The 23,317-nt window shown below is 37.9% G+C and overlaps 1 protein-coding gene across 1 annotated transcript; it reads left to right on the top strand.

Annotated features, from left to right (window-relative positions):
- The first annotated feature begins 2,383 nt into the window (after positions 1-2,383).
- On the top strand, positions 2,384-16,596 carry LOC114360793 (trypsin 3A1-like). The gene is made up of 2 exons (XM_028315590.1): positions 2,384-3,074; positions 16,586-16,596. Exons 1-2 carry the CDS (start codon positions 2,384-2,386, stop codon positions 16,594-16,596), a joined length of 702 nt encoding a protein of 233 aa, XP_028171391.1.
- The last annotated feature ends 6,721 nt before the right edge of the window (positions 16,597-23,317 follow it).

The following is a 23,317-nucleotide window of genomic DNA, read 5'->3' as shown; positions in this document are numbered from 1 at the left end:
AGAAGTTTAGTTAAATCGTAGAATTTCTGAAAAACAAGTACTAAAATCGTACTGAAAAAAAAAGTATTAATATGTTATCTAATTTATTTATTAAACGTCGAATTTTATCAAAGATTTTGGACTAAAGTTTTTGAAAATATTTTATAGCCAACATAGAAAAAAATTAGGATTCTAAATCGTGAAAGAAATTTTTTTCGGAGCCTATTGCCTCCAAACAAACAAACAAACAATTAAATCTTTCCTCTTTTATTAGTATAGATTTAACAACAAAACAAAACGCTTCTTTTTCTTCTTCACGAAACAAAACTCAAAGCGGATAAATAAATAAACAAATCTTTGGACAATTTCACAGCGCCATCTAGTCCAAAAGTAGGCAACCAATATGCTTGTGTTAAGGGTGCTATCATAATGGATATACTTTTTTATAATTTATTTATTAAATTAAATACATGGTACCTACATATTATACATAGTTACACCCAGATCCGTCAAAGAAATTAAAATTCATCATTTCAATTTCTGCTCGGCCGGCCGACTCGAAACAGCCTCTCGGCATAGTATCAAATGTATTTGGTCGCCGTACAAATCACCGCTTTACGACACGAACGCACGTAAACGTCACGGCGGGAAAAATGACACAGGTCCTGCCTTGACGGGCGCTCGCGCCATACTAATCGATGTCGGCTTGCGCATTGTAATTTATACTGATATTCACATCAATATTTTGACAAAGTGGTTACTAATATTTAAACAATAACTGTAGAAATCAATTCTACAATGAATATTCTTTATTTTGGGATACTTTTATTGCAGTTATTGCTGTGTTTTTAAACCAAAAACCACGATCAAAATGTGACGTTAATCTTCAAATTTGCCAAATTATTTTTAGATTTTACTCAATAATGGTAATGAAATTCAAGAATCTATTTCATTAATGGACTACAAGAATATATGTCCGATGATTACTATATATTTTTAAGCTTATTATAGGAGCGTAAATAATAGATACAGGACTTTGAAAATGAGTCTGCGGCAATTTTTCCGTAAAATGGTTGTGGGAGATGGGGCACTGTGAATTAAGCAAAAGAGTTTTAGTAAATCCGTTTCATTAATGGTCAACACCAAGGATTGACCTATCTTTCGCAGTTATTAAATAATCTCTGGGTGTTGCTTAAGATAGTAATTCATGCTTCCAAAATCTTAGAAATTCGCACGAAAATGTAAAATGGCTCTTAATGTAAATTACTAATTTTAGCGAACGATAAACTGAGGCTTGGTTGAATAAATACCTAATAGAGGTTTGCTCATAAGCCATGCCCAAAAAATCTTATTAAGTCTAATACTCGTAATATAGTACATAATGAAATTTATAATTAATACGCCAGAATAATAAAAAATAAAAAATCGGTCTTTCAACGATCAGCGTTTGCGTAAAACCTACTGAAAATTCGGGTTATTATCAATTTGACGCATTGTGACAAAAAAGTACTTATAGTTGTCAATAAAATTCATTACACTCGTATTAATTTGAAGCAAATTATTTTGGAATATTATTCCATACACTTTTATGACGAATTTACTTTCAATGTGTGGAACTTACAAGTATGACGAATTGCCTAAGATGTGACAAATCAACAATAACACAAAAAAACATATTATCTCATCTTAGGTCATCGATTACCTTGACACAGGATACGAAGTCATACTGAAGGAATGTTACATGAAACTATTTAAATGCCTTTGGAGGCAACATTGTTCTTGCAAAATGTATGTTACGTAGCAATGTGTGCACATTAAAAAACTACATACTACAGCTTATAATGTTGCCATCACTCTTGGGCTATATTTCACCGGGACACCATGGCGGAGCCACCAGTCGCCGGCTACCAACAAAATGTTATACGGCTCTATAGAGAGTTACTCACCTGGTGTCCGTTTGGTTGCGCAAAGCTGTATACATTGTTGGTAGCGGCGACTAGTTGCGCCGCCATGGTGTCCCGGCGAAATATAGCCCTTACACAAAGCGAAAAGTAAACAGCTTTTTAGAGGAGCTCTGCAGCTCATTTAGTCTCCACTGCTGGAGCAAGACTAGTTTACAGGAAGCAAATGGAGGATTTGGTTTCCTTCCGCGGAGAAAGCGTATGAAATGCAACTCTATGCAGCAAAATATTGTGTACCCAATAAAAAGCTACCTATATTATAATGTAATGGGACAGGAACTGTAATGGCAATAAAACCCAAAATCGATTATTTTTCTTTATTGTTTTTCATTTTCATAAAATCCACGTCTTGTGGACAACACGAAACTAGTATTTCAATAAAATACATTACAACATCAAATAAGCTTCCCTTTTTAAATATGCAGTCAAAGATTTTCTTTATTATGGCGATTTTATTTGTGGTGATCGTCAATGCTACGTCACATCCAAAATTCCGCGTTATTCAAGGAGTAGATGATGAAGACAACAAATATCCTTACGTGGTTAGCTTAGAAGGGCTTCAAAGTAAAGTTCCTGGCCTGGAGTTCTACCGCATGTGTACAGGCACTCTTATAGCTCCAGAATGGGTATTAACAGCAGGGCATTGTCTGTTACCACAGTTGGAGATTGTCAGATATGGAAATATGTCCATCCCGAGGAATGCCACCGAATCCACCAGGAGAATTCTGAAGAGAATACCCCATCCCAACTACAAAGGTGCCTTATTTATTAAATCCATTGCTATAATAAAAAACGACATCGGTTTGGTTTTAGTGGAAGAAATACAGATGATGGTACTTGGCAAGTTATCAGCTGTAGATTACAGAACATTAAATGGAGAGAAAGTGACGTATGCTGGTTACGGAGGAACTGGCGAAACTTTGGATGTGTATAAGCCACTTCAGCTTGGTGAAAGCATGGTCCGTTCTTGTCTACAATCTAATATCCCCGATCCCCGAATTCCTTTTGATATAAGGGATTGGGGGCCGACTCTTTGTGCGGTGCCCAAATGTACGTTGAAGGACCATGCACCAGGAGCAGGGGACTCGGGAGGGCCAGTGTTCCTCAATGACAAAGTTGTCGCAGTAATCAGTGGTAATAAATATTTAAGTTTTAGTATTTTTTTGTATAGCTTGCACACTCCGGTCAGTCCTTATTTAGACTGGATTTGGGCAACTATGAACACTCACGAAAGTGCTGAAGCAAGACGTGCAAGGAAGAACAATATCTCCCGTGCTCCCGTCAGTTGGTGGTCCGTTAGCTAAAGATGTTTCATTGAACATGCTTCTTCTGATCCGATATAGAAAACTTTTTGTGTTAAATGTAATATTGAATAAATGTGAACTACATTGGTACACAAGAATTATGTAACATTGTTTGCTATCAGTTGCTACGTGCGTTTTATAAGATTACATACATGCAATCGTATGAGGCGCAATAAAATTCTTCGCATAAAACTTTGCTGAAATAAAATTTTATGTTGCCTTAGGCAGCCAAGACAACATTAAAACATATTTTCTTAAACTAAGGAGACGCGTGGCTGCAGGCGCCGCGGTACCCGACGCGGGGCGCTGTCAAACAAACATACAGGGTAAAAACAAAAATGATCATTTCTAAACTATACAAGGTATCGAAAATCTGGTTACTGATCCTGAAAGTGCTTCACACAAGCATTTTCAAACGGTAGATACCATTAGTAGGTTACACAATAAACTGCATTTATCCAAAAATTCAAAGTTTTCAGCTTCCATACTAAATATATTATTATGTGTCTAAGATACGAAGTGTATTTTTTGAAGTAAATAATAAACTCTAAAATTGCATTTTTATTAAAAATTATTCATGGAAACATTACTTTATAGGCTTTACTTGCTATATCAAGAGACTAGTGCCATGACTGTGGTAGTACTAAATGTATGGAAGATGGAAACATAGATTTTTCGGATAAATCCCGTTTATTCTGTAACCTGTCGCGCTCGCACACTCACTGCGGCAGCAATATTTTATAATTACATGAGAGCGATAAGGATGGGGAGCTTGGGGTCATTGGACGAAATTCTATCTGCTCGGCGACCGGACTTCAAACAAGACTGACAGGATGAAAGAAAGCTGCGGTTACCGCTACAGGTGTCGCGGCAAGTGACGTTTGTGTGGGCCGCTGCGGCCTGTGTGGCGTGTATAGCGCCCCCCGTTCTTCTGTAAGTGAAACTAAGCTTGCCGCCTCTCCATGAACGGAGAAAATTGACGCCGCGCAGCTCGCTTCCCTTTAGAGTAGGCGCACACCGTTGATTTTTAGTTGGCCGATAGTTGTGAAAGATTTTAATTTGTATGAAGAATCGGCCAAATCGAATCGGCGTAGTGTGCGCACTCCCATACATGCCCATACTGATCAACTGCCACACTAAACTATCGGCCGATAAAAAATCAACGGTGTGCGCCTACTTTTAGTCCACGTTCGTAACTGAAATTTGAAAACCAGCTACGGACATGGATTTTTTTTTGCTTGATAACCAGTTATAAAAAATAAATTTACTTGTCGTTTTTGTAACCGTGTTTCATAACCAGCTATGAAAATGGTTTGTTTTTCCTCTGTTCATAACTGGTTATTAATGAATAAATATTTTATCCACTTTTGTAGCCGAGTTTACGTAAATTTAACGCGTCAAAAACACAGGCGTGTCTGTTCTCCGCAAAACGAAGTCCATTTCTTATGGCTCCAACATTCCGAGGTGTGCCTGTCAAAATCACCGAGCGACTGCAACTCTTGGGCATTGAAATGTCCAGCAAGCTGAACTTTGGCGAGTACATCGAATCCATAGCGAAAACTGCTGCCAAAAAACTTGGTATCCTCTCGAGGGCAAGGCAGTACTTCTCCAAGAAGCAAAGGCTGCAGCTTTATAAAGCACAGATCCGACCTTGCATGGAATACTGCTGCCACCTCTGGGACGGCTCTGCCAAGAAACATTTGGCTGCTTTGGATTCGGTGGAAAGGCGTGCCAGAAGACTTATCGACAGCCCTACCCTTGTTGAAGCGGCGCTCCAGGAACTTGACCATCGCCGTAAGGTAGCATCCCTATCGGTTTTCTACAGGCTACACTTCGGAGAATGTGCGAAAGAATTACACGAATTAATTCCACCAGCCCCCTTCCAACATCGGGGAACCAGACGCAGGTTAGCGTATCATCCCTATATTGTTGACATTCCACCAGCTCGCACTAAGCGTTTCGATGACTCTTTTATAATGCGAACAGCTAGGGACTGGAATTCGTTGCCTGCTTGCTGTCTTTCCCAAAAACTATAATCCGGGCCTCTTCAAGGCGAGAATGAATAAGCACTTACATGGCAGATATGTACCATCCTAGACTGCATCCCACTTAACATCAGGTGCGATTGTGGTCAAATACCTGCCTTGTTATGCATAAAAAAAAAGATGTTTTTATCTGTTCCTAACTTTTCTATTTTTAATCAATCAAAATTCAAAATTATCAATTAAAATATTATTAATCAATAATCAGTTATGAACAGAGAAAAAATAAACAATTTTCGTAGGAGCTGGTTATGAAACATGGTTACAAAAACGACAAGTAAATTCCATTTTCTTAACTGTCATAACACATTTTAAAGGACATGTCAAATTATTGCCTACAGAATCCAAATTAATGCAATCTATCGACTTTCAAGCGATATGCTCTCCACCGGAAACATACAGGTTTTTAAGTGGGTACCAGGCCCTATTCTTCTGGTTAGAGGAGTCCTACATTACCCATCATCATCATCTCAGCCATACGACGTCCACTGCTGAACATAGGCCTCCCCCAATGCTTTCCATGTTGCCCGGTTGATAGCGGCCTGCGTCCAGCGCCTTCCTGCTACCTTTATGATTTCGTCGGTCCACCTTGTGGGTGGACGTGGCACGCCGCGTTTTCCGGTACGCGGCCTCCACTCCAGAATCTTGCCTCCCCATAGGAGGTAAATTTAGAAAATATTTTCTGATTGCACGGAAAGAGCAGTGTTGGTATGGTACTCTACCGTAACTAACACAGCAAATTTCCTTGTACCCAATAAAAACTACAGTTTAATGTAAAAGGATAGGTACTGTAATACCAATAAAACCAAACATCGATTACATTTTCATAAAATCTACCTGTAGGAAATACGAATCTAGAATTTGAATAAAATGTATTGTACTATAAAATTTTATTAAGTTTAACTTTAAAAAATGCAATCTAAGATTTTCATTATTATGTCAATTTTATTTGTGGTGTTTGCCATTACTACATCACATCCCAAATTCCGCGTAATTCAAGGAGTTGATGATGAAGACAACAAATATCCTTACGTGGTTAGCTTAGAAAGTCTTCAAAGTCAAGTTCCTGACCTGGAGTTGTACCGCATTTGTACAGGCACTCTTATAGCTTCAGAATGGGTATTAACAGCAGGGCATTGTCTGTTACCACAGTTGGAGATTGTCAGATATGGAAATATGTCTAACCCGAGGAATTCCACCGAATTCTCCAGAAGAATACTGAAGAAAATACCTCATCCCAACTACAAATTATTCTTTAAACGTACAAATGACATCGGTTTGGCTTTAGTGGAAAAAATACCGATAATTGTACTTGGCAAGGTATCTTCTGTAGATTACAGGACTTTAAGTGGACAGAAAGTGACGTATGCTGGTTACGGAAGAACTGGCAAAAGGAAGAAAAATAAGTTGTTGGAAATAAAAGAAATATTGATGGATCACTTTAAGACACTTCAGCTGGGTGAAAGCATGGTCATTTCTTGTCCACAATCTGATATCCCCGATGAAAAAATAGATCGAGGGCCGGCGCTATGTGCGGTGGCCAAATGCACGTTGAAGGATCATAGACCAGCAATGGGGGACTCTGGAGGGCCAGTGTTTCTCGATGAAAAAATTGTCGCAGTTGTCAGTGGTGGTAAATTTTTAAATAATGATGACTTGAATAAATTTTTGTATGAGATTCACACTCCGGTCAGTCCTTATTTAGACTGGATAAGGGCAAATATGAACACTCATGAAAGTGCTGAAGCAAGACGTTTAAGGAGGAACAATATCTCCCGTGCTCCCGTTAGTTGGTGGTCACGTCGAAGCTGAAGAGCTTGTTTGGTAGATGGTGCTAATAACCTTTTGCGCTATGCACATTTACTGCGGATGCCTATAGGCTAATTACCATTCTGGTACAACTAATTCCTATTGGTGCTATTCCTACTCCTACAGAGCGTCATAAAAAACTTTGCAAAATCCTCAAACGACTTTCACGCGTATGAACTCGAGGGCACAGTTCAGTTCTAATACTAAGGCAAACTTTGACAAACGTCAAAAATCTGTCAAACTCCATACAAAAACCACCGGTTATCGTTAAAGTTACAGTCAAAGTTAGATGGTGCAACTCACCCTTATTATCAATAAGGGTGACATCTGAATATTTGATAGGTTACAATTAGAATAATTTAACATTGTTCACTATTAGTGAAATTATACTATATTTTATGTATTTATCCGCTAAAATAATAAAAATATCGCTTTCCCACGTTGTTTATTTTAAACGAAAAAGAAATCGGTTATTGTCGATTTACCACAAAGTCAAATAAAAAGCATTTGCCACAAAGTCAACGTCACGAAAATAGCTTTTGTAAATTCGTCACACTTGTATTAGTTTGTAGCAAATTATTTTAAATATTGCTTTATGTTTATGACGAATTTACTTTCAATGTTTGGAACTTGCAAAAGTCTGCGGCGGCGGTTTTACTCGGTGCGTATGAACAGTGCAAAGGCGCCGGCGACGGCGCGGCGGCGGCGCGGCAGCGGCGTCGTATGCAGGAGCGCTAAAAGCGTAAATATTCATAGTTTGTCATCAAATCTCAGGTCATCCATTATCTCGAAAAAGGATACGAAGTCATACTTATAATACTATAATAAGAAACTCCTAATACAGGCTGAATTTTCAAACAGTTGCCAAATTAGGAGTGATTCAGAATCAGTAATTTGTGATATCTCGCTCGCTCAGTGGGCGTAGTGTGAGTTTACATCAAAGACATTCGACATCGACTGCGTTAAAGGCTTCCACAGACCAAACGCGGGTCAGAAGCAGTGCGGGTCAGTTGCAGCGCGGCTGAGGCACACTGAAAGCAGCGCAGTTTCAAAGCAGTTGCAACGCGGGCGGTTGTCAAAAATTTCAATATTTGAAAACCGCTTTCAACGCGCTGCTAAGTGCCGCCCTGCGTCTGGTGTGTCATGCTAATGTGGCCGCCATAGTAATACAACAGCGCGGGCCCGCGTTCGTGCCGCTTCTGTCCCGCACCCGCGCCGCCTCGTTTGTCGTTCGGCAGTTGCAGTGCGGCGCGGTTGGAGCGCGGGCCCGCGTTCAAATTTGGTGTGACACACTTCAAAGAGTTTCTTGTATTGCAACTTGCGCGGGCCCGCATTCAAACTGCGCTGCTACTGCCCCGCGTTTGGTCTGCCCAAGCCTTAAAAATATGTATGAAAATTTTACTTCTTGAAAGTTTCCACTAGGGGCGCTGTACAATCCGCCATACATTTATTAAATGTTTACTCGTGACGTCGTGACCACTTTTAAAGTTAACTTACACTCAGCCCTCTGTTCTTTGTTGCTCTTTTCCGCTAGATATATTAACTTTATGATTCGTTTATAGAAAAATAAACACATCTTGATAGGCACTATGGTGCGCGTAAATAAGCCTTTAAAACTTCTGACGATTTGTGACAAACTGAATTTCATGCGTTCACCGCAGGCAAAAGCTAGTATAACATAATTACATGTCGCCAAATTATTAGAACAAAATTAGATTTAACTTTGTAACGTGCGAACCACGAATCGGCGAATGCTCACGGGAAATCATTTGTGGATTCCAAGATATTGCGAAATGCTGCTAATCTTGTCTGAATTACAAAATTTCCGCCGTAAGAGAAGGTCCACAATGTATGAACGAAAAATCTCAAGTAACTCATGATATTTTAATACTAGGTTTGTTAAAAAAGTAGTGAGAATGGTAAGCATAGCCATCACAAAAATCCGAAAGAAAAAATTGGTTAGGTAGCTTAATTCTTCACTAGAAATTGGTAAAAAAATAATTAAGCTTACTACTCCGTTTAAGAATTTAAGTTTATCAGACAAAAAGGAAAGAAACTCTTGCAAAAGAATTGTTTATGCTTTTAGCACTAGTAAACCACTAAACCACTGAACAGATTTTGATAAGGTATAGAATTAATTAAGTTCCGGGAAAGGACAGGATAGTTTTTTGACAAAGTTGACTGAGTTTCTTCAGCCACTTCTTCTCAGCACCAGCCTATAATAGGTATGGCCCTTAATATTATTATTGTGTTGTCCCGAAGTAGTGGTAGGGCAAGCTATATTTGGGACGTGTATAACTGCCCTGGAAAGGGCCTACGTACTGATTAAACTATTTGAATTTGAATTTTTGATTCCGGTTCTGAAGTTTTTCTTAGATATACCAAATTTTACCTGGGTGAAGCCGCGGGTAAAAGCTAGTGTAAAAAAAAATGCTTTTAAAATTCATATTCGCCGATCAATGTTCAATAAAACCTACGCAAAGTCCTCACATTGCAAACAGATCAAGTAATAACTGAACATTTAAATTCAATCCTACTCGTAGGTACAGACAACGGCGCATCAAGCTTGACACTGAGGCACTTAAGTACTTTGTCTTAAGTGCTATTTTGCAACAGCAATGTATATAATCTGACGCTAACTGTACATGTGAATGTTCAGATATGTCTTTTCTGCTTTCACCGTGAATGAGGATCGTGATCGATGGCATAGCCCAAAATAATATAAATAACAACTCATAATGCTTTTTTATTAAAGTTTACCTTCTACAAAAAAATAAAGTTTAACTTCCCCCGGGACAAATTTGAGTCTTCCGGCGACTTGCTAAAAGTGGACCAAGTCGACTGTTCTGATGAACAACGCGACTTTTGGTATTCCTTTCTTGGTTTAAACTTGGTAGTGGCAAAAAACTACGAAATGCAGTACCAGTACACTTCTAAGTAAGTATTTTATTCAGTATCTATAGGTATTCTCAGTTCTTTTCCTGTACGCCTGTACCAATACTCTACAATAAAAAAAACCAATAAAAAATCTGGTTCAAATAATTTTAAATAATAAATAAAAAAATCTGTTAATATTGTCGTCACGTGTCTTCCTTCGTATTGTTCTAGCTGTTCTTCTCCAGCCTTGTCATCAGAGACTATGTTATTAATGTTTGCTAAAACCCACGCGTTCACAGAAAACTATTTAATTATCTGGGCTTACGTCCACGCAGTGGGTTTAGTTCCATTGATGTGTGGGACTTCACTATTCATAGAAATCAGGAACATTGTATACAGGGTGGAAACGATAAATGATCTCACTCAATTATTTCTAAACTATGTATACAAGATATCGAAAAACTGGTTACTGATCCTGAAAGTGCTTCTGGAAAAATAGCATTTTCAGGATCAGTAACTAGTTTTTCGTTTTTTTATTTTCCAAATAGGTAGGTAAATAAAATAAAAATATCGAAAAACTGGTTAAAATCCTGAAAGTGCTTCTGGAAACATTGAATTTTCGGATAGATTCAGTTTATTCTGTAACCTATTATAATACCGTTTGATAGAGCTCATGACGCACTTTCAGGAACTGTAACTAGTTTTTCATATCTTGTGTGGTTTAGAAATAATCAAGTGAAGTGAGATCATTTATCGTTTCCACCCTATAGAGTCAGTGAGTTTTGCTATTAATCAGAAGAACATAGGAGTTCGAAATTTTGGTTCGACTTCCCTCCGCTGCAAAGCGGATGACAGGTGACAAACAAAGGTTTAATATAACCTTTAAGAAAAGATATATGCACCAAGGACAATAAATATCAATTAAGGGGGGTCTATCTTATGAGCAATGCTACCTGCTAATAATATTTTTCACAAAATCGCTTAAAAGCACGGAAATTTCTCCTTGTCGCGACAAGATCGGTGTAATAAATTGCGGAAACAGATATAGGGGAGAGTTCGGTATATTGTACCGCCGGGTAAATTGTACCACCCTCATATTTCGTAAAGTATTTATTGAATGTCTGTAATTGCAACACTCAGCGATACACAACTAAAATAAATTAATATCGGCCATGTGGTTTTTGTCGTGACAACAAACACGTGTGTTTTATTTTGAAAAGTATTTTTTCATTGTTTTCAAGTAACTTTTGACAATACATGTTTAGTTTGTAATTTTGTTAAATTTAATCACAGGGTGTTTCTAATATATTATTTAGAAGCGTAAATTAGTGTGGATTACAATTATTTGAAACATTTTTCGGTATTTATGAGCTATATTTTTTACCGTTTTTTTAAAAGCACTATCACCTAGTCGGCTAAATTGTACCACATCAAGTTGTATGGAACTTTACCAAAGGATTTTGAAATTTTTTTTAGTAAATCATATTTTGAAGTTATAATAGCGTAGTTATGTTTGACTAACAATAAATGAAAGCAAAAGACTGGCAAAGTAGATTAGGTACAAGTGTGCGTTACGATAATTGGAATTACAAAACTTGTACTCAAAATCGTGATAATGTGTAAAACAATATCGATTGTCTATGTTATTAACTACTGTTCCTTTTCGTTTCCTAATTTGTTAAGAATGTATCATATAATATTTTGCCATAGTTTTTTTATAGGCTTGAAATTTATTGAAATTCAATTTAGTAACCCTGTGGTACAAATTACCCAACCGGTTGGCTAAATTGGACCGAAGCTCTGAACTCGTACTTTGTTGATTTGTGCTAAATATACAACAATCATGTTAATTAATACTTATGAAATAGTAAGTTGAATAATGTATCTTTTATTATATACCATGGACATTAGCAAAAACAAAAGAAAACTATGTATAAAATTGGATTGAAAAAAACTGGTCCAAATTAGCGGACTCTCCCTTATGTTGTATTGAATTAAGCTCGATCGGGTTGTAGGAAGATCCTGCTCGAAAGACCGACGACTTCAACAGGATTGCTGTAAGTGGATGAAAAAAGAAAATCGCGCCTGTTGCCGCCCTAGGCAGAATTACGTCTGGCAGTAACTACCAATAGTTTAAAATGATGATGACGACTAGGGATGAAGCGCTTTAATATTAATAAAGAAGTAACGTAGAATAAAGGCGCCAAGCAACGTGGCCACATAACGTAACGTTCTGAGGCAATTTTGTTCAGATTGCCTTTTAAACCCTCACGTTACAAAGCTGTATACTCGGTCTAGTTCGCGGCCATATTGTGAGCGATTTATAATAATAATGTCTATTTATAATAATAAAAAATATTTTTCTCTGTAAATTGAACAAGTAGGTATATTTTTAAACACCTACAACACCAGGTATTCCATTTGGGGACTACTAGAAGTTATTTGGATACAATTTAGTTTTGTCAAATTGCTACAACTAAAGTGGAAATAATAATTATTATTTTATATCTGCTTGTGTTATTGTGCATGGGTTTTCTCTTTCCTACGTCCTACGTCACTGCATTAACCGGGCGGACTTAATATAAATCAATTAATTTGGCAGCTATCGCTCATTAATTTTCATCTATTCTCTTCATTACAAACTTTCTATGTAATTTGTAACGTTCATAAAAATGGTACAAGATTTATACATAATATAGACAAAATCTACGAAGCTTGGTTGGTTCGTGAAAGTGTGAACTCTAGATTTCATAGAGTGACTCGTTCTGCATTTAATTAACCTACATATTTATAACCTTTGGAAAATAATTTCATCATAATTATACATATAGATGCTTACAAAACTTTTAGGAAACCACTATCGAACTTTTTTTTACCTTAATTGTGGTAGGTACCTTGGAAAGGTTAATTGGTCTCTTAATTAAAATTATAAAAAGAAGTCTCAAAATTAAAAGTTTCAGCCTACTTCACTGTCCAGCCTTTGAAAACTTATTAACTTGAAAAGTGGTTGAAGATCTATTGAAAGTCGGTGAACTTAAAAAAATCTTTATTCTATTCGTGGTTATTTTTTACAGTCTACTTCTATAAGATTAAGGTAGTGGTATGAAAGAAGGTATAATAAGTAGCAATCTCCTAAAATTATGCTTTAAAATTGTTTTTTTTTTTTCGTTCGTTTCAGCTGAAAGACGTCAACTGCTGGACAAAGGCGTCCTCTAAGGATTTCCACAAAGACCGGTCCTGCGCCGCTCGCATCCAGGCACCTCCCGCAACCTTCACCAGATCGTCAGTCCACCTAGTGGGAGGCCTGCCCACGTTACGTCTTCCGGCTTTTTTTTCAGTCTTTCATAATTTAACGCCTACGAAATTGGTTCTTATGTTCCTAGTTCCTACTTATAGGAATAATTTCAACTAAAGCTACGTAGCATAAACTGATACAAGTGAAGCAGCAAAAGCAGAGCAGTCGAGTCGCATTAAACAAATAACAATCGAATGCGATAGCAAATAAGGTGCATATTTTATGTCGACTCGACAAAGTGCGCTGGTTCCTTAACAAAGAAAAATGTACCTTGGTCATATCGCATACGGTTCTGTTTTGCTTGCTCGCTTCTCTTCTCGCTAAGGTGGGTAGACGTAAGCTTACTGTATACTGTATACATACATTGTACTTGGTATTGAAGACACATACCCCCAAGAATTTAAGCAGCCGGTACATGCTCGATTGTTTTCATTTACATAGTTTGGGAATCCCTAAAGTTTCAACGAATTTCCTACAATCCCGACATCTGTTGCGAGTTTTTCTGATCTCCTTAAATTGATTTTGGGTCAAATGACTAAGTGATTTGCATGAGTATGGAGCTCCAACATTGGTCGGTGCCTTTGGGGACTGATATTACTTCACATGCTTTTACGTCATATGCATGTATGTAGTACCATAACTTACAAGTAGGTACGTACAATCGACAACAGTTTTAACTATCCATTGCCTGTCATGTCGTCTCGTTCTATCGCAAAGAATCACCATTAATTTGATGAGAGCGAGAGCGTGTACGTCGCTGACGTAGCCAGACAGATTGGCAAGCTGAAGTGGCAATGGGTAGAGAACATACAATCACGTAGAAGTGACGGCCGAGATGGGGCAGTCAGGTTCTGGAATGGAGGCCACGCAGCGTGTGTCCACCCATAAGGTGAATAGACGACCTCATAGAGGCAGCGGGAAGACGCTGGATATAAGCAGCTATCTGGCAACGTAGAAATCATCGGGGAAGGCCTATGTTCAGCAGTAGAAATTTCTGTGTCTGAAATGATGACGATGATAAAGTATCTACACTAGCTTAGTAGTAAATAGGCACACACAGGGCAGAAATGTACCATCCTAGACTGCATCTCACTTTACATCAGTGTGCCTACCATGAGTTTACGTTAGGTGTGCTCGCTAGCGACTGCGTAAAAAAATGACATTTAAATGTATGACATATTGTGCAGCGCCCCTAGTGGCTACTTTCAAGAAATAAGACCTTCATAGAATTTTTTGACGTATTCGCTAGCGAACTCACCTAACGTAAACTCATGGTAGGCACACAGGTGCGATGGCGGTCAAATAAGGATTTTTTTTTAGTCACGAACTGCTTATTTCAAAAGCCAGTCACTCAATGTTTCATCCATAGGACGTCCACTGCTGAACATAGGCCTCCCCCAATGCTTTCCATGTTGATCGATTGGTAGCGGGCTGCCTCCAGCGCTTCCCTACTACCTTTACGATGTCGTCGATCCACCTTATAAGTGGACGTCTCACGCTGCGTTTTCCGGTACGCGGCCTCCATTCCAGAACCTTTCTGCCCCCTGGGCCGTCAGTTCTCCGTACTATGTGCCCTGCGTATTGCCACTTCAGCTTGCTAATCCGTCTAACTCAATGTTTAATCCCTTCGAAATAAGTCTGATTTATTAGTCCAAGAATAAAATCCTCTCGTGTTACCTGGTTTAGTCCAAGAATAGCGAGTGTCCGCGAATAGAGAGGCCACGTCCCACCGAGCTGTTCCAGAGCTTGAGGTCAAACAATCGATCTGTCTGACGGTCTAGCTCGGTGCCACAGTATAAGAAAACAGTATTATAAAAGCTCGGAGGGGACAGACGCCTGCTAAAGCTTGCCTTTCGAACTAAGCGTCACAGACGCAGCGTCTTTAACTTTGGTCTTGAGCCACCAACGCCACGTCACTAACTCGCTTCGAAAGGCTACCTGTAAGACCAAAGCTAAAGACGCTGCGTCTGTGACGCTTAGTTCGAAAGGCTACCTTTAAGTTGGCGCCGGAGACACAATGGGCAAGGTAAGGACCATTCAAGGAGATTCGCAAAAGATAACTAATAAGATTAATAACTTATGAGTCAAGTAGCTACACGTTAAAGTAATGAATTTCCAAGTAAGTGTGTACGCACAAACGATGGTATATTAAGGACTGTGGAACTTTTTTAATAGGAAAAGTGATATTTTGCAACAAAAATCTAAAAGTAGGCTGTTTTCAAGAGCTTCAACAAGTATTCCTGTATCCGAAATACAGCAGAATAGATTTAACACTATTTCTTCTAGCACTACAACTTCTGAGTAATTATAGAGAGTCGTACAGCTCGATAACTTCAAAAGAGATTTAGTTTTCCTATGGGTCACTTTAAAATTAGGGATTGATGGTGAAAACAGACATAAGTATCATAAAAAAATCACACTATTGCTGTCCTCAACTCCTCGTGAACCAGTGCTTGGGATGGTCTACTGTTTTCACTTTATTATGGCCAAGCCTTTTACAAGCATTTTCCACCGGATTTGAGAGTATCAATCTACGATGGCTTTGCGATAACATTGACATTCCGTTTCAGGGTTCATATCTCCCCATTGTGACGATAAGTCAAAGTTAAAATTCCTTTATTTGCATGGACTATTAAAAATGGTGCTTTTACAAATCGTCAAATATTAGTAAAAAATAAAAGAATAATAATAAAAAATACTTTAAAAGTCTTGCTCTTATGGAGCCTTCACATGTATCACAATCTTTTTGCCCTACCAGCGCTTCGAGACCAACATTTGGCAAGTGCTGAGAAGAAGCGCCGCAACAAACTCAGTCACCACTGTCTGTCGGATAGAAGAACATTCGCAAACAAGTATGTCTGTATTTTCGATAGACCTTAGTATTTGGTTTATAGTGCTTTATATTTTCCACGAAAGGGCAAATTTGTAAACCGTTCAAAAAATTACATTATTTTTGTGTTGCATTAAGTTGGCAAACTAATTAACTGGTTTTAAACTGAAAACTTCTCGAGTGGCGACCTCGAGCTGGAAGACGTGAGCAGGCCTCCCACTAGGTAGACTCACGATCTGGTGATGGTCGCGATACTCGTACAGTCATTGTGGAAATCCTTGGGGGAGGCCTTTGTCCAGCAGTGGACGTCATTTTTGTTGGCTTAAACCAAGACTGACCTACCTACAGTGTGACATAATTTTTAGAGGTTTGATAATATTTTTGACTTAGTCATATAATACGGACTCCTCTGTACGTAATGTTCTCTTACTTGGCAAGTTGATAAAACCAGAGATACATTGTGAAATTAAAATGCAAACCCTTTTCAGGGCCATTCTAACCCTAGTTTGCAACAGGATCAAGTCTGGTGGACGTAGCAATATCGATAATAATATCTAGATATCTAGCGATGTCCCTATTTTCGGTAGATAAGAGAGGCGAATAAAGCCTAAAATATGGCACAAAAGACAATAATCTTGGTGAATTAATGAATAGTGGACATTATGGTAACAGTGAGCCCAGCGTTATTCCTATTATTTGTAACTATTTATTCTTATATCAATATACTTGTTATAGTTCTTGCAACTCACGAAGGCGAGTGAGCTTTACTTGTGTGTACGTGTACATGCACATAACGATAGTGTAATGTCTACCTAAACTTTTGAAAGAAGAACAGCAGCGAGCCACCACATATGTAAAGCTCTTTCGCCTTTGTGAATTGCAACAACTATAAGCTAGAATAAAAGAGGCTACCAATCAGTGAAAGTATTTGTTCTAATTAGATCACAATAAAATACATGAGCACTAACCTGCACTTTCCTTTCCCGTTCAGTATTTTCGTCTCCAGCAGCAAAAATCACTTCATTTACACACACACACACACACACACACACTAACTAACTTCACCTCGAGACGTCTTGTCACGACGGAGGTTGGATAGAGACTGATTAATCGATACTCGAATTGTCATAAAGTGAACGAACGAATGATCTTGAGTGAGTGAGAATGAACGATTGTAATAAATGGATTGTAATCTTAATCAAACGTCGTTCAATAATTATCCGAAAGGTATTTTTTCTTATTTTTTTTTTTTTGAAAAATATCAATAAAATATTTTATGTAAAAACATATTTTTATGAAAAAATATGACACTTACATCTCGATCGAGCTAACTGCGCATCTCGCTGGAATACGACTCACTATTAATTTGCCCCAATGAAGGAACCCACGGCTGGTAACGAAGTCCGTCAAAAGCTTTTGTTTTTGTTGTTTCATCATTCTATTGAAGGAAGAAAAGAGACAAAATACCTTCACTAGAGATCCCATATGCAAAATGGACTAACACGACTGCCTTTGAGTCGTTCCCTCAGGATCGATTAGAATGGAATCATTCGATTCCAACACGCCAGGGACTCGAGCGAGTTACGTCGCAGTATTCACTACAGGTCTAGCATTTAACCCATTCAGTGCCTGAGGCATGGTCAGACACGCCAGGATTAACTCATTCCAAAGCTCTCATAAAAGCCTATGACCGAAAGTGCTCTAAGCACTGAAAGGACTGAGTAGGATCAAAATGCGCATCTTAGTTCGAGCCCTCACTGGACACTGCAGCTTAAACAAGCACTTGTCCACTATAGGACTGTCCGAATCAAGAACGTGCAGGATGTGCCAAGAGGCAGATGAAACGCCACAACACATTCTCACGGGCTGCGGACCTTTGATGCAGAAGCGGAGCTTACACCTGGGCAAACACATCCTAAGCCCACAAGATGTGAATGTTTGTTGTCGACATGAACAGAAGAAGAATTAGATGTAAAACATATCGCCCCCCAAAAGATACTGCTGGATGCAGGACTCGGAGGCGAATTGTAAGGAAAATAGCGGCGGCCACAATAGATCGGTACCGGTCGCAGTGATACTAGGACTTTATTGAACTAGAATAGCCGCTCAACTCAAATAAAAAAAAAACATGGGAGCGGTACGGGAGAGTGTTTCTGAGAAGTCAAACGTCAGTGAGACTAGATTTGTATGCTTTATCACAGCGGTTCCCGAAAGGTGGTCGCAAGGGTTCCGTAAAAAATATTATCCCACGTTTCGTGACCGACGTTGTTCGCGCGCACCGACTTGTTTACAAATAATTGCATAAAAACTTTATTGTTTTTCATTTAAATTTCCAGTTATCAAAGTAGGGTTCCGCTAGGAAAAGTATAATCAATTAGGGCAAAAAAAAATTGGGAAACCCTGCTCTATTATATTGTCATAATATTTTATATAAATTTCACCATTCCCGTACCGCTGCCATACCTCAGGCATTGACTCAATTAAACGCGACAGACCTTTAAAAATTCCTAGCAACGTGTCCATAACCACGCTATGTGCCATTTCACATTGTTCCAATATTGATAGCTACGATGTACAGAAATAACTAGGTTTGCGTGAGTACCCACGCTATTTCATTCTCAAAGTGTTTTTTTATTTTTATTTATTTATTTAGGTACAGCAACAGAATACAAATTAGTTTTTACAAATAATTTAGACAATAAAAAGGTACATCAAATAAATTTGCACTCCAGTTATAGCTATACACGACATTTGCTTAGTACATGACACGACTGTTTAGCTTAATCTTATACAAAAATAGTTCCAAAACAAAAACTTCACAGATAAATGGCTCTATTATAACTTACACTTGCATATCTTTAAGTAAGATGAATAAGACTGCGAAAACAGGTCCACTTCCTTACTCAAGCCATTGTAGGCTCTGCACATTCGATAGACGGGGTCGTTGTGTTAGTTTACACCTTATGACTCAAGAACGGCTGGACTGATTTTAATGGTTTTTAATTTGTTAGATTTTTCCAATAGATAACTGTCAAAATATCACAAAAAATATCATGGATATTTAAAGACAGCTGATGTCATCACCAGCATCATTTCAGCCATAGGACGTCCACTGCGGATTTTAACGAAACTTGGTACAATTATTCTTCATACTCCTATGCAGGTTATAGGATACTTAGGAATTCCCACGGTACCGGGAATTAGCGGGAAAATCCTTTTGTATGAAAAATCTAAACTACTCAAGTTAGACGCTTGAAATTTGGCATGCAGGTACCTTAAAACTTAAAGCTTAGTTACAACAGGATATTGCAAAATTCCCACGGGAACGGGAGTAAGCGGGAAAAAACATTTGTATGAAAAATCTAAACCCCTTAAGTTAGACGCTTGAAATTTGGCATGCAGGTACCTTAGTAAACTCAAAGCTTAGTTGCTACAGGATATTGCAAAATTCCCATGGGAACGGGAGTTAGTGGGAAAAAACATTTGTATGAAAAAATCTAAACCGCGTAAGATAGACCCTTGAAATTTGGCATGAAGGTACCTTAGTAAACTTAAAGCTTAGTTACAACAGGATATTGCAAAATTCTCACGGGATCGGGAGTTAGCGGGAAAAAACATTTGTATGTAAAAATCTAAACCGCGTAAGATAGACGCTTGAAATTTGGCATGCAGGTATCTTAGTAAACTTAAAGCTTAGTTACAACAGGATATTGCAAAATTCCCACGGGAACGGGAGTAAGCGGGAAAAAACATTTGTATGAAAAATCTAAACCCCTTAAGTTAGACGCTTGAAATTTGGCATGCAGGTACCTTAGTAAACTTAAAGCTTAGTTGCTACAGGATATTGCAAAATTCCCACGGGAACGGGAGTTAGCGGGAAAAAAAATTGTATGAAAAAATCTGAACCGCGTAAGATAGATGAAGGGGGGGTAAAACAAGATCCACGCGTACGAAGTCGCGGGCGGCCGCTAGTTGACAATATATTTTCTTCAGTCTATTTTTCTACTCATAATATTAATAAATGTTACCTACATAAAATTAGAACAAAGCCTATAGAGATCTATTTACGCCCGTATTCACAAACATTACTATGAGGTCTCACAGTGCGCGTGGACGCACATGGTGACACACGAAACAATCACAGAGCTCTATTCAACGCTGTGCGTTCGATTTTCTGCTTCACTTAAGCAAGTATCGTTTGTGAATACGGGTGATAGGCTTACTACTTAGATAAGTATAGGTGCAATTAACCGAAAATATCCGCCAACGAACACACCCCAAAGATGTATGATAATTTCTTAACTAATTAATTAAAGAAGCTAATTATGGGTAGGCTGAAAAGACTCATTTGCAAGAGCGACTTTATATTTAGGTATTTTGTAAATGCTTACAAAAGACATTTCAATTTAATAATTATTTTTAGTCGACAAAGATAATTCGTTCGTTCGTTTCAGCCAAATGACAACTGCTGGACAAAGGCCTCCTCCAAGGTTTTCCACAATGAACGGTCCTGCGCTGCCCGCATCCAGGCTCTTCCCGCGACCTTCACCAGATCGTCGGTCCACCTAGAAGGAGGCCTGCCCACGCAACTTCTTCCAGCCCGTGGTCGCCACTCGAGAACTTTTAATAGATATTATAAACACTAAACTTATTTTTCGTAAAGCGGTTGCTTTAAATGCTCGTACGTATTTCTTTATGGCAAGAGAATGAGGAGAAAATAATGAAGAAATATTGAATATTGTCAAATATTTCTTCATTATTATTGATAATAATATAATCAAGCCACGTCCATTTATTTAAAATTTATATTCCATTGTAATGCTAAAGTGGTTCTGCCAAGCTTTGTTTCGCCTAAAACTCGGGCTTAAGCCTAGACACACTACACACATTTCGCACCCTTCCTGGAATAAGTACGCAAGTGAAAAATGCCAACTTTTCAGGAGCGTAAAAAAACTGTCCTAAAAATTTATTACCATTATTAAAAATATGTGTTATACATCAAAAGATAGCTAAGAATGTCTGTGAGGGGCCTATGTATTTATATTTAAAATACACTTAATAGGTTTTGAGAAAAACTTAAAAAAGAGCGTTGCGTACTTATTCCGCGAAACATATTTAACACCTTGTTGTTGTAATTATGAATATTGCATTGTTGACATGTAAAGGAATACATGCTGTTTGGTATTATTGCAGATAACCACTTATTGGCGTTCAGATTTAGTCGTGCATTCAACGTGTAAGTGTAGTTTACGTAGTTTTTCCTCGAACTATTCGTATTGAAGTAAATTCGTAAAAAGGATAACGTACTTTTACCTTGTGAAAAATTACATTACTTATGGTTGTATTTAAAATTATAGCTTTATTCAAAATTAAAAAGTTACAATAATTTTGCATAACTATATTATAATTTTCAGAAATTGCATTTTTAGGGAGAGACGAGCTATCAAAAGGACTAATGCCCGTTTTCACCATCAATCCATAATTTGTAAGTGACCTCTATGGTGATACATAACAGGAATTTTGTTTTTATAGGGGTCACTTAAAAATTTGGGATTAATGGTGAAAACGGGCATAAAACTCATTTATTTTTGCAAGAAGGCTTTTTTAAAGCACTTTTATAGTTTTACACTCCTTTTTTTTTAAACAAATAAATACATTATATTCTATTTCAATTAGAATCTTAGCCATGACTGTACTTAACGCTAAGCTCCAGTCAAGGGAATCAAAAAGTTTGATCAGATGTATCAGATAAAATGTTACGTTTCATGGTTGGTTTTGCAATTTGTGGTATATTCACATTGTATTGAAATCTGTGCTCAAATTCCGTTCAATACCCAATGCTTTTACTGTTCCATCAAGGTTCATAAAACTACTTTAGCACTAGCTTATATTTTGTTGTCTTCTATTGACTTCATAAACTCGACGCAGAACTAGGTAGCAAAAGGTATTTGACCGCAATTGCATGTGATGTTAAGTGAGATGCAGTATAAGATGATAGATATCTACCTGTAAGTGCCTATAAGGTCCGGTATAGTGCTCAGGAGAGACAGCAGCAGGCAGCGACCTGTTCGCATTATAAAAGAGTTTATCAAAACGCTTAGTGCAAGCTGGTGGAATGTCGACAATGTAGGAATGATACGTTTTAACCAGCGTCTGATAATGGAAGGGGGCTGGTGGAATTAGGTCGTGTAATTCCTTCGCACAGTCTCTGAAGTGTAACCTGGTGGATGGTCACATCAGATGTATTATTATCTGCTCTGTAAGTTCTCATTAAATTATAGCATTATAGCTTCAATTGACCAGTCCACTCCTGATAAAAGGTCGTTGATATAAAAATATTGTTTTATTATTTTATAAAAATCGGTACTCCGGTAATACGAATCATTTTTTGTCATATAAATCTGAAGATTATCTTCATAATGTCATCTATGAAGCAAACACGTTTCATCTCATTATAATATTTCTCGGGTTTTCTTGCAGCTGGGAACCTACAAGCAGTTCATTATTCAGTGAAATATAAATCGAACCTTAACACAAAGCATCAAATATAATCGTGCGCGAGTTGTCTCCGTATTATTCCAGACGACCGCATGATGAGGTAAGTATACTGTCAGTCTTGTTTCTTTTCCTTTTTTAATAAAAAAAATCTGTGTGTTCGTTAATATTTTTTCAGGTCTATATTTTTTCTGTAGCTTCCTTTCTAATTGAACGGACCTGTGAGTGGTTATGTTTCTGGGTTTTTTAAGGGAAAGGAGTCAAACGAGCAGACGAATGACCTGATGGTTAGTGTTTACCCACCGCCCATAGACACCCGCTCCTCGGTGAGTTACAGGTGCGTTGATTGTCTTTAAAGTATTAGAGTCTGCTCTTAAAGGTTTTAAGTCGTATTGGTCCGCAAATACTGCAAACGGCAGTTCATTCCTCGGTTTGGTGTCTGTAAATGGTGATTGTGGATTTTCTGTTTTAAATGGTAATTTTACAAAATATCTATCTACCGCTTCCGTAAAAAAAATGTCCTGAAGCAGTGGCTGGGTTAATACTGGGAGTGTAAAACTATAAAAGTGCTTTAAAAAAGCCTTCTTGCAAAAATAAATGAGTTTTATGCCCGTTTTCACCATTAATCCCAAATTTTTAAGTGACCCCTATAAAAACAAAATTCCTGTTATGTATCACCATAGAGGTCACTTACAAATTATGGATTGATGGTGAAAACGGGCAAT

This window comes from Ostrinia furnacalis, unplaced genomic scaffold, assembly GCF_004193835.3.
Source record: "Ostrinia furnacalis isolate ACB-3 unplaced genomic scaffold, ASM419383v2 OfSCF5175, whole genome shotgun sequence".
Lineage (NCBI taxonomy): Eukaryota > Metazoa > Arthropoda > Insecta > Lepidoptera > Crambidae > Ostrinia > Ostrinia furnacalis.
The sequence above is the reverse complement of the archived record's forward strand: the minus strand, read 5'-3'. Positions and strand labels throughout refer to the sequence as shown.

Bases quoted from the DNA above. Each gene is read 5' to 3' on its own strand.
- LOC114360793 (XM_028315590.1), top strand. From the start codon at position 2,384: ATGGCGATTTTATTTGTGGTGATCGTCAATGCTACGTCACATCCAAAA.